This window comes from Anomaloglossus baeobatrachus, chromosome 6 (assembly GCF_048569485.1).
Source record: "Anomaloglossus baeobatrachus isolate aAnoBae1 chromosome 6, aAnoBae1.hap1, whole genome shotgun sequence".
Lineage (NCBI taxonomy): Eukaryota > Metazoa > Chordata > Amphibia > Anura > Aromobatidae > Anomaloglossus > Anomaloglossus baeobatrachus.
The window spans coordinates 373620460-373635513 of record NC_134358.1 but is presented as its reverse complement, the minus strand read 5'-3'; the positions used below and the strand labels follow the sequence as shown (position 1 = coordinate 373635513).

Below are 15054 nucleotides of genomic sequence, written 5' to 3'. Positions count from 1 at the left end.
TAGCTTTGTATTTAGCCAAAAAAATGAAAAAAAAAATGACGTAGGGTTCCCCCTATTTTTGTAGCCAGCTAGGGTAAAGCAGACGGCTGCAGCCTGCAGACCACAGCTGGCAACCTCACCTTGGCTGGTAATCCAAAACTGAGGGCACCCCACGCTGTTATTTTAAATTAAATAAATAATTTAAAAAAAAAAACACGTAGGGGTCCCCCCAAAATTGGATCACCAGCCAAGGTAAAGCAGACAGCTGGGGTCTGATATTCTCAGACTAGGGAGGTCCATGGTTATTGGACTCTCCCCAGCCTAAAAATAGCAGGCCGCAGCCGCCCCAGAAGTGGCGCATCCATTAGATGTGCCAATCCTGGTGCTTCGCCCCAGCTCATCCCGTGCCCTGGTGCGGTGGCAAACGGGGTAATATATGGGGTTAATACCAGATGTGTAATGTCACCTGGCATCAAGCCCTGGGGTTGGTGAGGTCAGGCGTCTATCAGATACCCGACATCACCAACCCAGTCAGTAATAAAAAAAAATAGACAACAAACACATTTTTATTTGAAAAAATACTCCCCAATACATTCCCTCTTTAACCAATTTATTAGAAAGAAAAACAAATCCAGGTCTGGTGTAATCCAAGGGGTTGCCATGATGATCCACACTGTCCCAGTCAGTGAAGAGCAGGATGTTCCCCATTGGCTGGGAGAGCAGTGCAGTGACCTGAGCTAACATCAATGGGTCAGCCCAGGTCACTGCAGGGCATGACAAGTGCTGCTGTCAGCGAGGTACATTACCTGCGCTGATCTCCTGCACTGCTGCTCCTGTCACTGAGTTCAATGACCGCCGCCTTCACAGCCAAGTATCGCGAGAGGCCCGTGACGTCACCGCTTGTCAGTCTCGGGTCGGAAGCGAGAGAAGGTGATGTGACAAGCGGCGGCCATGGAGGACAGTGACAGCGCTGAGGTCGGGACTTCATCACCGCAGGTAAGCCGAGCGGGACCATGTGTGCAGAGTGCCAGGAGGACGTCAGTGTCGTGGACTGCATGGCTGGGGACGTGTGTGTGTCTGTGTGTGTATGTGTGTATGTATGGGTAAATGCCGCGTGCAGGAGGGGGCGGAGCGAGCTGAGCGGGGAAGTGTGGGCTTCCTGCACGTAACTAGGATAAACATCAGGTTACTAACCAAAGCGCTTTGCTTGGATACCCGATGTTTATCTTGGTTACCAGCTTCTGGCAGGCTGCCAGCGATGGCTCCTGCACACTGTAGCTGTAAAAAGCCCTGCTTTTTGCTGCTAGAACCGTTCTCGAACGTATCTAGAACTATCGAGCTTTAGCAAAAAGCTCGAGTTCTAGTTCTATCTAGAACAGCCCCCAATATCACTCGAGCCGCGAACTGGAGAACCTCGAACCGCGAACTGCGCTCAACTCTAGTCCTGACGTCCCTACTCCACTTCCGTTCTTGTTACATTCCGGCACGCCCCCTCGGTTTTCACTTTGCACTCTTTCGCGCGCTGTGGTCCTCTGGAACTTCTGGTTCCGGCCTCACTAGCAAGACAAGGGGCGGGGCTTAGACTTTGCACGCTTTCTCGGGGAAGACAGCGTTTTGGCGCTAAAAGATGGCGTAAAATGGCGGAATTGGCGGGAAGAGGAATTTTGACTTGCAATTTTCAGCTTCAAGGCACACGTCACCCAGGTAAGAGGGTCCTTCTCGTATCCTGTTCGTGACGCCAGAAGTTTCGAGGTGTACTGCCCCAGCGCCAGCAGCCGGGCCGTCACTCGGATCCGGATCTGCGGTGGCTCGAGGGGTCTCCGGACCCAAGCGGAGTAGCACAGACACTCGCACTAAAAGGGGGGGTATTTACAGGGGATTTTGTGGTTAGAGTTTGTGACGCCACCCACGGTGTGTGGTAAGGTGGGATACCATCGCTGCTGTTGGGAGCGTCCGGTGGCGGTGGAATGGCAGCCAGATGTTTAACCCCTCCATAGGTAGGGGGGAGACGCCCCGGGGCTTGGTGATGGAGAGAGGGGAGCACCCTTGGGGAGGAAAGGGTCACTGCATACTCACTCAGTCCAATAACGCTGACACCGACAACTTGTAACCCAGAATTCTTAGCATCGCTACAACAAGGAGGGAGCATGCCGGGATCCAGTGCCCTATGGTATTTCCTGTTAGCCTGTGACCTTGACCTTGGCACCTCTGCCTGTAGTTGGTCCCTCTCAGCTTGAAACTGAACGGGTCCCGCTCACCCGTATGGCTAACGGAATGAGCTTGCTCTCAGGGTTCACGCTTGGGATTTTCTGGATTGTATATTGGGAAGTCCTATCCCCCTCGTTGTGCTAGTACCCTGAATTTGGAGCGGGTGGAGGACGAATCGTGAAGTCTTTGCCCTTGTCGGGTAAATTACCAGGACGCGTGAAGCTACTTCCCGGCCTAAGGTCCACGTACCCCGTCATGCCCTGGCCCCTGACTAGAGATGGCTCAAAACTGCCGGTTGCCCTCCTCGGCAGTTCCGTTCCCCTTGACGCGATCCCCTGCGACCGGAGTTCCAGCTCCTACTAGGCCCAGACCAACGTTTGCCACCTAGTAACTGAGGAGCCCAGCTCCCAACCTCCTCCACGACTTGTGACCTCTCCTCTCGAGAGTCACCACCTGACTGACTGCTCTTGACACTCCTGACCCCCTTACCAACTCCCCAAGTGTCCAGCCCTATTCCCTTCAGGCTGTCCACTGGTGTGTCTGGTGGGTGTAGTGCAGAGTGTTTCTAGGATTTTGATTAGCTTGTTCTTAGCAACACCACAGGCTAGGGATCCGTAACCAAGGAGGATTGGATATCATGCATAAGGGCAGATTGCCCAATACCCTGCGATGACCTGAGACACAAAGCCACTCGAAAAACGCTATGATTTCCCCCTCAAAAAATAAACTCAGCAAAATCTGCACTCCCAAATCTAAATGCCCCCCCCCTCCCTTTTGAGCCCCACATTGTTCCTAAACCCAAGTTAACATCCACATGTTTAATATTATTGTAGTTAGGAGAGCCAACTTAATTTACAAGGTGCAGGTTTTCAGAAGCATGAGTTGCGCATAATGTACGGGCACTACAATGTACTGGGAAAGACAAAGGCTTATTTGGAATCTTTAATTCTGGAATATTCATTGCGTTTCAATCCATGGGTGTTTTCCATAGGTTAGTCACTACACCCGTAGCTGAAATCTCAGTGGGGTATAATTTCCAAAATGTAATCACCTGAGGGGTTTTCTGCTATTCTGGCACTTACTGGCTCTGCAAATGGAGTCCACAAACTAGTCTAGGAAAATCTATGTCCCAGAAATCAAATAGCACTCCTTCCCTCTCAAGCCCCATGGCCAAATAGTACTGTACAGTCACATATGGGGTATTGCCATGTTCAATACAAATTGTGCAACATATGGGAAATTGTTACCTATTCCCCTTGTGAAAATTGTAAACATGGGGTTAAAACAATATTTTAGTGGTAACAATGTAATAAATTCTTCTCTGCCCAATATTATAACATTTTGTCACACTCCTGTAGTTATTATATGCTCACTGCCTCCTTGGATGAATTTATTGAAGGGTGCAGTTTGTAATATGGAGTCACTTGTGGGGGATATCTGCTGTTTTGGCACCTCAGGGGCTCTGCCAATGTTCCATGGCACCCGCAAACCATTCCAAATAAATCTGATCTCCAATATGGCGCTGCCTCCTTTCTTCACTTTATACTGTGCCTCATAGTAGTCTTGGACCACATATGAGCTGTTAGCAAACTCCAAAAAAATTTGAAATAAATTGTATGGTGCATAATCTCCTGATATCATTGTGAAAGTGAAATTAAAGATTTCTGGTTAAGGCAACATTTTTGTGGTTAAAAATTTATTTTTTAATTTTCACAGCTGAACGTTATAAATGCTGTGAAGTGCCTGGGGGTTCAAAGTACTCACCAAACATCTAGATAAATTCTTTGTAGGTTCTAGTTTCTAAAATTGGCTCACTTGTGGGGGAGGTCCACTATTTAGTCACATTAAGGTCTCTCCAAACGTGACATGGCATTCCAGCCAAATTTGCTTTCAAAACGTCAATTGGCGCTCCTTCCCTTCCTAACCCTGCTATGCACCCAAATAGTAGATTTCCACCACATATAGGATATCAGCATACGCAGAAGAAATTGTACAACACATTTTACAGTGCATTTTCTCTTGTTACCCTTGTGACAATGATAGATAAAGCAACACTTTTGTGGTAAAAATATATTTTTCCATTTTAACAGCTCAATGATATAAAATTCTGTGAAGTAACTAAGGATTCAAGGTGCTCTGCAAACATCTAGAGCCTTGAGGGGTTTAGTTTTCGCAATGCTGTTAATTGTGGGGGGTTGCCACTGTTTAGGCAGTAAATCTGCAGCCCAGTATGGCACTCCTTCCCTTATTCACTTTATACTCTGCCTCAAAAGTAGTTTTCTACTCAGTAAAAATTGCACAACAAATTATATGGTTCATTATTTTCTGTTACCCTAATGAATTTGAAAAATTTGGGATTAATGCAACATTTTTGAGATAAAAAATGTGTTTTTATTTTTCTTGCCTCAGTGTTATAAAATTCCGTAAAGCACCTGTGGGTTCCAGGTTCTCACCAAACATGTAGATAAATTCTTTTAGGGGTCTAGATTCCAAAATAGGGTCACTTGTGAGGGGTTTCCACTATTTAGGAACATCAGGGGTTCTCCAAATTTAACATGATGTCCCCTATCCCAGTTAATTTTGCACTCTAAAATTCCTTCCCTTCCAATCCTTACCTTATATGGGATAAATTGCACAACAAGTTGTATGATTCATTATCTCCTGCCATCTTTGTGAAAATGAAAAATTTGAAGCCAAAGTAATATTTTTGTGGGTAAAATTTACACTTTTTTTTCCTTCTAAATTGTTTTAGTTCCTGTTAAGCACCTAAAGGGTTAATACACTTCTTGAATGTGGTTTTAAGCATTTTGAGGGAGGGGTGCAGTTTTCAAAATGGTGTTACTTTTAGGTATTTTCTGTTACATAGGCTTCTGAATTTCACTTCAAATGTGATGTGGTCCCTACAAAGATTTTGTAAATTTTGTTGGAAAATGGGAAATTTCTGATAAACTTTAAACTCTTCTAACTTCCTAACAAAAAAAATATCTTTCAAAGTTAGTGTTGATGTAAAGTAGGCATGTGAGAAATGTTATTTATTAACTATTTTGTGTGACATAACTCTCTGGCTTATGGGCCTACAAATTCAAAGTTTGAAAATTGCAGAATTTTTGCTAAATTTTCGATATTTTCACAAATAAAATAAAAAAATCATCCTAAATTTACCACTGTCATGAAGTACAATATGTCATGAAAAACAATTCTCAGAATCACTGGGATCTGTTGAAGGGTTCCTGATTTATTGCATCATAAAGTGACACAGTTCAGAATTGAAAAAATTGGCCTGATCATGACGAGGAAAATAGGCTCGGGAGTGAAGGGGTTAAAGGATTTAATAGCACAAGCTGTGTGTCTTATATGTGTTTATACTCTTTTGGCACCTAAGGAGTTCTCATGTGACATGGCATACATAATCTATTCCAGCCAAATTTATGCCCAAAAATCAAATATAATTTTTTTCTTGATGTGTTTCTTAAAAAAAATGATCAAAATGTCCCTGTTGGTGTGACTTGTGCAAATGTCAAATTTGACTTCTAAAACTGGTGTACAAAAACTAAAGTAGTCTGTGACACATACACTTTATTAAGTAGGCAAATGCAGTGAAATGTCTTGAATTTGGTTTTTTTTTTTTGCCTTTTTAACACAAAAGAGGTAGATCAAGAAATTAAAAAATTCAGTTCAGTTGTTTGTGACAAATGTACATTCACTGACAGATACTAATATTAGATTGTTTTAAAGAAATACTCTAATGCTTTCTTGCGCATGAAGAATTATAAAAACAAAACATGAAAAGTGTAATTCAAATTGCATGTTTTTTTACACTATATGACTGTGTGATCAATCACACTGTCACCGCTACTGCCACATCTCTTCCGTCTCTCTCCCCCTATGTATTGCATTTTTGTATTATTCAGGGTACTGCACTCATTTTAACTGCATACGTTGTATAAAACACACTGCCTGTAGTATTAGTCCAATGTTTTATCGCTTTCTCTCTATAATACTGTTGATGAGATGTCAACTCTAATGTCACTATCCAGATTTACCCTAATATAGTTGTTACATTCCTTGCCGTGGCTTCAGTAGATGCTGTGAAAGTCCCTCCTAATTGGCTGTGCTATACCCTATGATGAGATAGCTGCAAAGCATTTTGGGTAATCCCTGTACCCGAATGTGAGGTCTTTTCAGCTTTCTTTAGCGGATACAATCTTTTCCTTTGTGTCAAATAGTGGATTGCATTTTTTGGGGGCTATTCACAAATTGCATAAATTCTCCAGGTCCAGTGATTTTCCTAAAACTCAAATTCGTATGAAATCAGTATTCTCATCTCTACTAATAAAGTTGGCCACATTTGTGCCTTTGTGGTTATAATGGCATTCTGACAATCCTAGAGGCCTGAAACACACTTCCGTTAAAAACACGCACGTGCCGCAAGACACATATTTACCCTGCGTGTTGCGTGTGCTAAGTACGTGTCTCGGGTATGTGCGGTCCACGTGTGTTCCATGTGTGTTCTACGTGTGCTATCCACGATAGCACACGTAGAACCGGTAATTTGCATACTCACGTGGTCTGCGCTGCTGTCCGTGGTGCTGATCTTCGGTCTCCAGCCCTGCCGTCTCCCCGCTGCTGCCGGCCGCAGTGAAGTGAATATTAAATGAGCATAATGAGCGGCGGTCGGCAGCAAGTGGCAGCAGCGGCAGAGACAGGAAGGCTGGAGAAGGTGAGTAAATGTTTTGGCTTTTTTTTCACTGACACGTGTTTTCTCCGGCGCGTGTCACACGGGACCGCATCCACACTACAACCGTGTGTTACGGGTGTGGGCCGCATGACACCCGTGCTGCCGGAGAAAACGTGGACATGTCAGCGTGTAGAAAAACGCACACACGCACACGGACACACGTTCCGTGCGGTTTTACGTGTGTGTGCCTGCTACCATAGGGTAGCATTGGTGTACGTGTATCCGTGCCACAGGGACGTTCAAAAAATGGCAAACACATACCGGCGGCACGGATGTGTGTCGAAGGCCAGAAGCATACACCGATCCTTTTTCTTCTCCAGAGATAAGCTGCTGCTTTAAGACTGCATCCACACGTTGTGCATTATTTTTTTTGTTGTGGTTTAATTGCATTGAAAAACTGCACCGCTACAGCAAAGTGTGATTGCAGCCTTAGGACCCATTTGAAATAAACAAGCATGGTGTACTCACAACATTGGATGAACCACAAACATATAGCTATTCCGTGTATGGCCACAATAAAATCTAATGTCTGATTTCATTATTTGCCCTTAGATGTGTTACATTTATTTGAGAGCACCTTAAATTTCCCTATATATGTTTCCCTTTAGAAATGCTAAACAGCTATTTAGTGAAATCAGAACAGAAGACCAATGGTGGAATTATTGCTTCAATGTGTTACTTGATGGTTTGTACTGGAATAAATCGTATAGTGAACAGATTTCACATAATGAGGTAAATATTTGTATCTGCAAGTCTCTTCCACCAATCAGACGGCTGTTTGTTTTGAGCATTTATGTGTGAAAAATTCTTCTCTGTCCTCTGTACAGTACAGTCATGAACAAAGTTTTGAAAGTTCACAAAATTCTGCTGCTTCTGTTCTTATAGTACTAATCTGCAATAACCCTAGATTGTTATGAAGAGTGATCATATGTAACGCAAAAATTCCAAAGAATTAACAGAATCCCCCCCCCAAATTAATTTCCACTGATTTTCAGCACTGCCATAAAATGATCTGCTTGCTTAATTTCAGTAATCTTCTCATTAGATCTGGAGAACATGTTAACTAGTACAAAATATCTGATATCACTCAGTTTTGCCTTAGTGATTTATAATTGCAGAGTGGTTGATTTAAAGGGAACTCATTGTCTTTTTCTGTTATCCTTGGTTACCATTAAGTAAGCACATAGTCATCATTGCTTTGCATCAAATGGGCTTCACAGGCAAGGACCTTGCTGTCGTCAAGATTGTCCCTAAATCAACCATCTATTTGATCTTCAGAGATTTCAAAGAGAGAGGCTTAAATAATATGAAGAAGGTTTTAGGTAGACAAAGAAAGTCCAGCTAGTGCCAGGAATATCTCATAAAGAGGATTCACCTACAGGCTCGGTTTGCACAAGTGCAGAGCATCCTCAGGAATGGTAGAAAGCAGGTGACAGTGCATCTGCGTGCAAAGTGAGGCAAAGGCTTTAGAAGCTAGCCTGGTGTCAAGGCTGGAATCAAAAAAGCCACTCTTCTTCAAGAAAAACATTAAGGTCACACTGAAATTCTGCTGTAAACAATTTCAGCAAAATTCTATCTCCAAATTACGCTTCTTCCCTTGTGAATCATGCCATGCATCCAAACAGTAACTACACTGTTAACAAAATATAAATGGAACAATTTTGTTCTTGCTCCCATTTTTCATGAGCTAAAATCAAAGATCTAAAGGGTGCTTTACATGCTGCGACATCGCTACCGATATTTCGTCGGGGTCACGTCGTTAGTGACGCACATCTGGCGCCAGTAGAGACATCGCAGCGTCTGACACCAAGGAGCGACGATCAACGATCGCAAAATCGTTCAAAAACGGTGCTCATTGACACGTCGCTCCTTTCTTTAATATCGCTGCTGCCACAGGTACGATGTTGTTCGTTGTTCCAGCGGCATCACACATCACTATGTGTGACACCACAGGAACGACGAACATCTCCTACCTGTGTCCACCGGCAATGCGGAAGGAAGGAGGTGGGCGGGATGTTACGTCCTGCTCATCTCCGTCCCTCCGCTTCTATTGGCCGGCCGCTTAAGGCCGCTTTACACGCTGCAATATCGGTACTGACGGCCCCCATCTTTTGTGCGACACGGACAAATCGCTGCCCGTGCCGCACAACATCGCCCCGACCCGTCACACTACTTACCTGCCCGGCGACGTCGCTGTGACTGGCGAACCGCCTCCTTTCTAAGGGGGCGGTGTGACGGGGTATGCGACAGAGCAGTAAGGTACACCAGACCGATAAACAATCCAAGAAGATTTAATGAGGCAGGGAGCATAAAACATCCAATAATAAAATGGTTCTTTAGAGTCCACACAAAGGAAATAGGTCCGGGGGCGCCACCCGGCAATCCGACGAGGAGAATACAAAAGTCCTCAGATGAGTTCCCTAAATCCAGCAGCGTGGTAGCTGATACTCAATGTCCAATCGTCCATGTACGAGCAACAGGAGCTGGCCTCAGCACAGGTCCTCGCTCTTCACCCAACAAAGCATAACTAAAACTAAAAACATGTGGCTGAATCTCCCACCTCTCCTTAGATCCACCCCCTTAACATTTCTATTTGTAGCTCCTAGTTAAGGTACCGTCACACATAACGAGATCGCTAGCGAGATCGCTGCTGAGTCACCGTTTGGTGACGCAGTAGCGATCCCGTTAGCGATCTCGTTATGTGTGACACCTACCAGCGATCAGGCCCCTGCTGTGAGATCGCTAGTCGTTGCAGAATGGTCCAGGCCATTTTCTTCAAAGGTGATGTCCTGCTGGGCAGGACACATCGCTGCGTTTGACACTGTGTGACAGGGTCACAGTGACTGCTGAGATCGTTATACAGGTCGCTACTGCGACCTGTATAGTTCCTGCATCGCTGGTAAGATCTGACTGTGTGACATCTCACCTGCGATCTCCCAGCGACTTACCTGCGATCCCTATCAGGTCACATCGTTTTCGGGATCGCTGGTAAGTCGTTGTGTGTGACTGGGCCTTTAGAAAGATGTTCCTAGACAGTCTCCAGAGATTGTGTACTAGGGAAGCCCCCTGCAGAGGAGAACAATGTATATGCAATCCCCACCAAATCAAGGACAATAATTACTGATAAAGCCTGATTGCAATATGATACAGGTTGGGGGGATATAATGTTACAACCAAGGAGAGACAGACTATTAAAACATGTGCACAGGCAGAGGAGGGACACGCTGTTACACGCTGCCCGTGCCGCACAACATCGCCCCGACCCATCACACTACTTACCTGCCCGGCGACGTCGCTGTGACCGGCAAACCGCCTCCTTTCTAAGGGGGCGATTCGTTCAGCGTCACAGCTGCATCACTGAACCGCCGCCCAATAGAAGCGGAGGGGCGGAGATGAACGGGACGTAACATCTCGCCCACCTCCTTTCTTCCGCATAGCGGCCGGGAGGCAGGTAAGGAGAGCTTCCTCGTTCCTGCGGTGTCAAACGGAGCGATGTGTGCTGCCGCAGGAACGAGGAACAACTTCGTTACTGCTGCAGTAACGATTTTTGAGAATGGACCCCCATGTCACCGATGAGCGATTTTGAACGTTTTTGCAACGATGCAAAATCGCTCATAGGTGTCACACGCAACGGCATCGCTAATGCGGCCGGATGTGCGTCACCAATTCCGTGAACCCAACGAGTTCACATTAGCGATGTCGTAGCGTGTAAAGCCCCCTTTAGTGACACCGCAGTGACGTCGCTATGACACCGAACGCACCTCCTCCTTGAAGGAGGGATTGTTCGGCGGTCACATCGACGTCGCTGACAAGGTATGTGCGTGTGATGCTGCCGTACTGATAATGGTCGCTACGGCAGCGATCACCACATATCGCATGAACGACGGAGGCGGGTGCTATAATGCACGACATTGCTAGATGTCGCAGCGTGTAAAGCAGCCTTTAGACTTTTTTATTGTACACAAAAGGCCTTTTTCTCTCAAATATAGTTCACAAATTTGTTTAAATCTGTGTTGGTGAGCACTTTTCTTTTACCAAGACAATCCATCCACCTTACTGGTGTGGCATATCAATATGTTGCTCAGGGGGGCTATACACGTTGCGACATCGCTACCGATATGTCGTCGGGGTCACGTCATAAGTGACGCACATCTGACGCCGGTAGCGACATCGCAATGTGTAAATCCTATGTGTGACGATGAACGAGCACAGAAGCATACAATATCGCTGATCTGTGTATCGTCGTTCATTTCCATAATGTTGGTTCGACCGCAGGTACGATGTTGTTTGTCGTTACTGCAGCTCCACACATCGATGTGTGTAAACCCGCAGGAATGACAAACATCTCCTTACCTGCGTCCCGACGGCAATGCGGAAGGGAGAAGGTGGGCGGGATGTTATGTCCCACTCATCTCCGCCTCTCCACTTCTATTGGCAGGCCGATTAGTGACATCACGGTGACGTCGCTATGACGTTGCCGAGCAGGTATGTGCGTGTGAAGCTGCCGTAGCAATAATGTTCGCCATGGCAGCAATCACCACATATCACATGTGCGACGGGGGCGGGTGCTATCGCGCTTGACATCGCTAGCAATTACTAGTGATGTTGCAACGTGTAAAGCCCCCCTTAGACAGCATGATTATTTGTGGCTTAGGCTGACCACAATAAAAGGGCACTCTAAAATGTGGAGTTTTATAGTATTATAGGATCCAGGGAGGTCAGAAAACCAGTCAGTAGCTGGTATGACCACCATTTGCCGGAGTCCTAAAACACACTTCCGCAAAAAAAAGTCCGTGTGACACGGTCCGTTTTTCGGGTCCGTGTTCCGTTTTTTTGGGGCGTTTCTCCGGTACGTATGGCATCCGTGTGATGGCGTATGCGAGCCGTGTGTACGTGTAAAATGTCCGTGTTAGTGTGTAAAATGCCCGTGTACGTGGAATGTCCGTGTGGAATGTCCGTTTGTGTGTTGCACAATGTCGTTGATACATGTCGGCTGACAGCAGACAGAGTTGCGCGATGAGAATGAACTCGGGTGAACTGCACCCGACTTCATTGTCATGCCGCGGCTCTGTCTGTGTGCCGCGTACTGATTAGCGGTCACCTGTGAAGGATTCACCAGTGGCTGCTAATCCCCCGAGTGACAGAAGTGAGCGGCCCTCTCTCATACTTACCGCTCCCCGATCACCAGCGCAGCGAGGAACAGCTGTGCAGAGAATACGCGTCAACAATTACTTTGAATATGCCGGCCGCTCATTAATCAATCTCGTATTCCCTGCTTTCCCCACCCACAGACGCCTGTGATTGGTTGCAGTCAGACACGCCCCCCACGCTGAGTGACAGCTGTCTCACTGCACCCAATCACAGCAGCCGATGGGCGTGTCTATACTATGCAGAAAAATAAATAAATAATAAAACGGCGTGCGGTCCCCCCCAATTTTAATACCAGCCAGGCGTCTCCCCGAGATACCTTCCATGATTAATCTGTAAATTACAGTAAATAAACACACACACCCAAACAATCCTTTATTAGAAAAAAAACACTAACAAATTGCCTTGTTCACCAATTGAATAAGCCCGAAAAAGCCCTCCATGTCCGGCGTACTCCAGGATGGTCCAGCGTCGCTTCCAGCTGTGCTGCATGGAGGTGACCAGAGCTGCAGAAGACACCGCCGCTCCTGTCACTTCCACGCAGCTAATGAAGGGAATAGCACGATCAGCTGTATTCAGCGTTGGCCGCGAGTAACCTCACTGACAGCTCAGCTGATCGCGCGGCTGTCTTCATTAGCAGCGTGGAGCTTACAGGAGCAGATGTGTCTTCTGCAGCTCTGGTCACCTTCATGCAGCAGAGCTGGAAGCGACGCTGGACCATCCTGGAGTACGCCGGACATGGAGGGCTTTTTCGGGCTTATTAAATTGGTGAACAAGGCAATTTGTTAGTGTTTTTTTTTCTAATAAAGGATTGTTCGGGTGTGTGTGTTTATTTACTGTAATTTACAGATTAATCATGGAAGGTATCTCGGGGAGACACCTGACATGATTAATCTAGGACTTATTGGTAGCTATGGGCTTCCAATAACTCCTTATTACCCTGATTTGCCAACGCACCAGAGCAAATCGAGAAGAGCCAGGTACAGTCCCAGAACTGTCGCATATAATGTATGCGGCAATTCTGGGCGGCTGCTGACTGATATTGTTAGGCTGGGGGCTCCCCATAACATGGGGCTCCCCATCCTGAGAATACCAGCCTTCAGCCGTATGACTTTATCTGGCTGGTATTAAAATTGGGGGGACCGCACGCCGTTTTTTTTAATTATTTATTTATTTTCCTGCACAGTATACACACGCCCACCGGCTGCTGTGATTGAGTGCAGTGAGACACCTGTCACTCAGCATGGGGGGCGTGTCTGACTGCAACCAATCACAGGCGTCTGTGGGTGGGGAAGGCAGGGAATACGAGATTGATTAATGAGCGGCCGGCATATTCAAAGTAATTGTTGCCGCGTATTCTCTGCACAGCTGTTCCTCGCCGCGCTGGGGATCGGGGAGCGGTATGAGCCGGGGGAAGAAAAAAAACGAGCGCCAATGTAAGTATGTCTGAGAACAGCAGAAAAAAAGGAAATTATACTGACTTTAATTTAAAAAAAACAAAAAATAAGATCGCTAGTGTAAAAACGCACATGCACGAAACGTGCTGAACACGGACATACTCAGTGTGTGGTACGTGCAGGCACGGACCCATAGACTAAAGCGGGTCCGTGCCTGCGTGCTGCCAGCCAAAAACGGACATGTCGTTCGTGTAGAAAAGCGCACACACGTACTTACCACACGGTCACACGTTTCGTGTGATTTTACGTGTGTGTGCCATCTACCATTGAATAACATGGGTCTCCGTGTGTACGTGTCTCCGGTACGTGCAAATACGTACCGCACACGTACAAATTAAACGGATGTGTGTTGTGCGTGTTATGCAGTGTACAACATCTCCTTCGCATAAAGTTGATCAGTTTGTTGATTGTGGCCTGTGAAATGTTAAACGCACTGTTGTATATACTGATCCATAGCATCTCAAACATGCTTAATGGGTTACATATCCGGTGAGTATGCTGGCTATACTAGAACTGGGATGTTTTCAGCTTCCAGGAATTGTGTACACATCCTTGCAACATGAGGCTGTGCATTATCATTGAGCAACATGAGGTAATAATGGTCATGAATGAATGGCACAACAATGGGCCTCAGCATCTCTTCACAGTATCTCTGTGCATTCAAAATAGCATCAATAAAACGCACCTGTGATTATTGTCCATAACATTTGCCTGCCCTCTCATAGGTATGTCATGTTTGACAGACAACGCTGTGGTGTCCGGCTGCAATAATTCACTGCATTTGGCTGCACAAACTGCTCCTTGATGTTCTATTCTTTCTTCCTTGGTGTGAATGGAGTTCTATGTATCTTCCCTGCTAGGGTTAACTCTTTCCCTTTTGGACCCTGTGGATATCTTGCCGGTTCAGCTGCAAATCTTTATCCCCACTCCCTATGTCCATATATACCTGCATTTCCCCGCGGTTTGTTGCCGGTGATAGCGTTTACTCCTATGCTGTCCAGATTGAAAGCAGTTGGCTTGAAATCTACTGTTATAAGATGTGGTTGTATGCTGCTGTCATTCTCCCAAAGTCATCTTGCAGATAAGTCATCAGGTTGCATTCCCCTGTTTGTTTTCCCTGAGAGTTCTTTAGGTGTTATTGGAGTTGACTATTACTCTTCTTGTCCAGTCACTACTCAGGGACTATTTCAAGGTTAGCCAGGGCCTTGGTATCCTGATCGGCATACAGGCGTGGCACCAATCTAGGGAAGGTTTTACCAGGTGTCACCATCTTCCTCCTTCCTTAGAGACACGGTTTCTCTCCCCCCCCCCATTTTGTCGTTTGGTTGGTATTCCCCCATAACTAGTGTGACATGCTCATACCATAACCCCACTGCCACCGTGGGCCACTTGATTCACACTGTTAACATAACCTACACAACACCATACACGCAGTCTGCCATCTGTCCTATACAGTGAAAACCGTGATTCATGCATGAAGAGAACACTTCTGCAACATGCCAGGCACCATTGAATGTGAGCATT

At 46.0% G+C, this 15054-nt stretch overlaps 1 protein-coding gene across 1 annotated transcript in view; it reads left to right on the top strand.

The window, feature by feature from the left end:
- PKD1L1 (polycystin 1 like 1, transient receptor potential channel interacting) overlaps positions 1-15054 on the top strand; it is an 884746-nt gene that overhangs the window by 700659 nt on the left and 169033 nt on the right. Inside the window, exon 54 of the mRNA XM_075316120.1 lies at positions 7534-7657. Coding sequence (XP_075172235.1) covers positions 7534-7657 — 124 coding nt within the window. The remainder of the gene's footprint in view (positions 1-7533; positions 7658-15054) is intronic.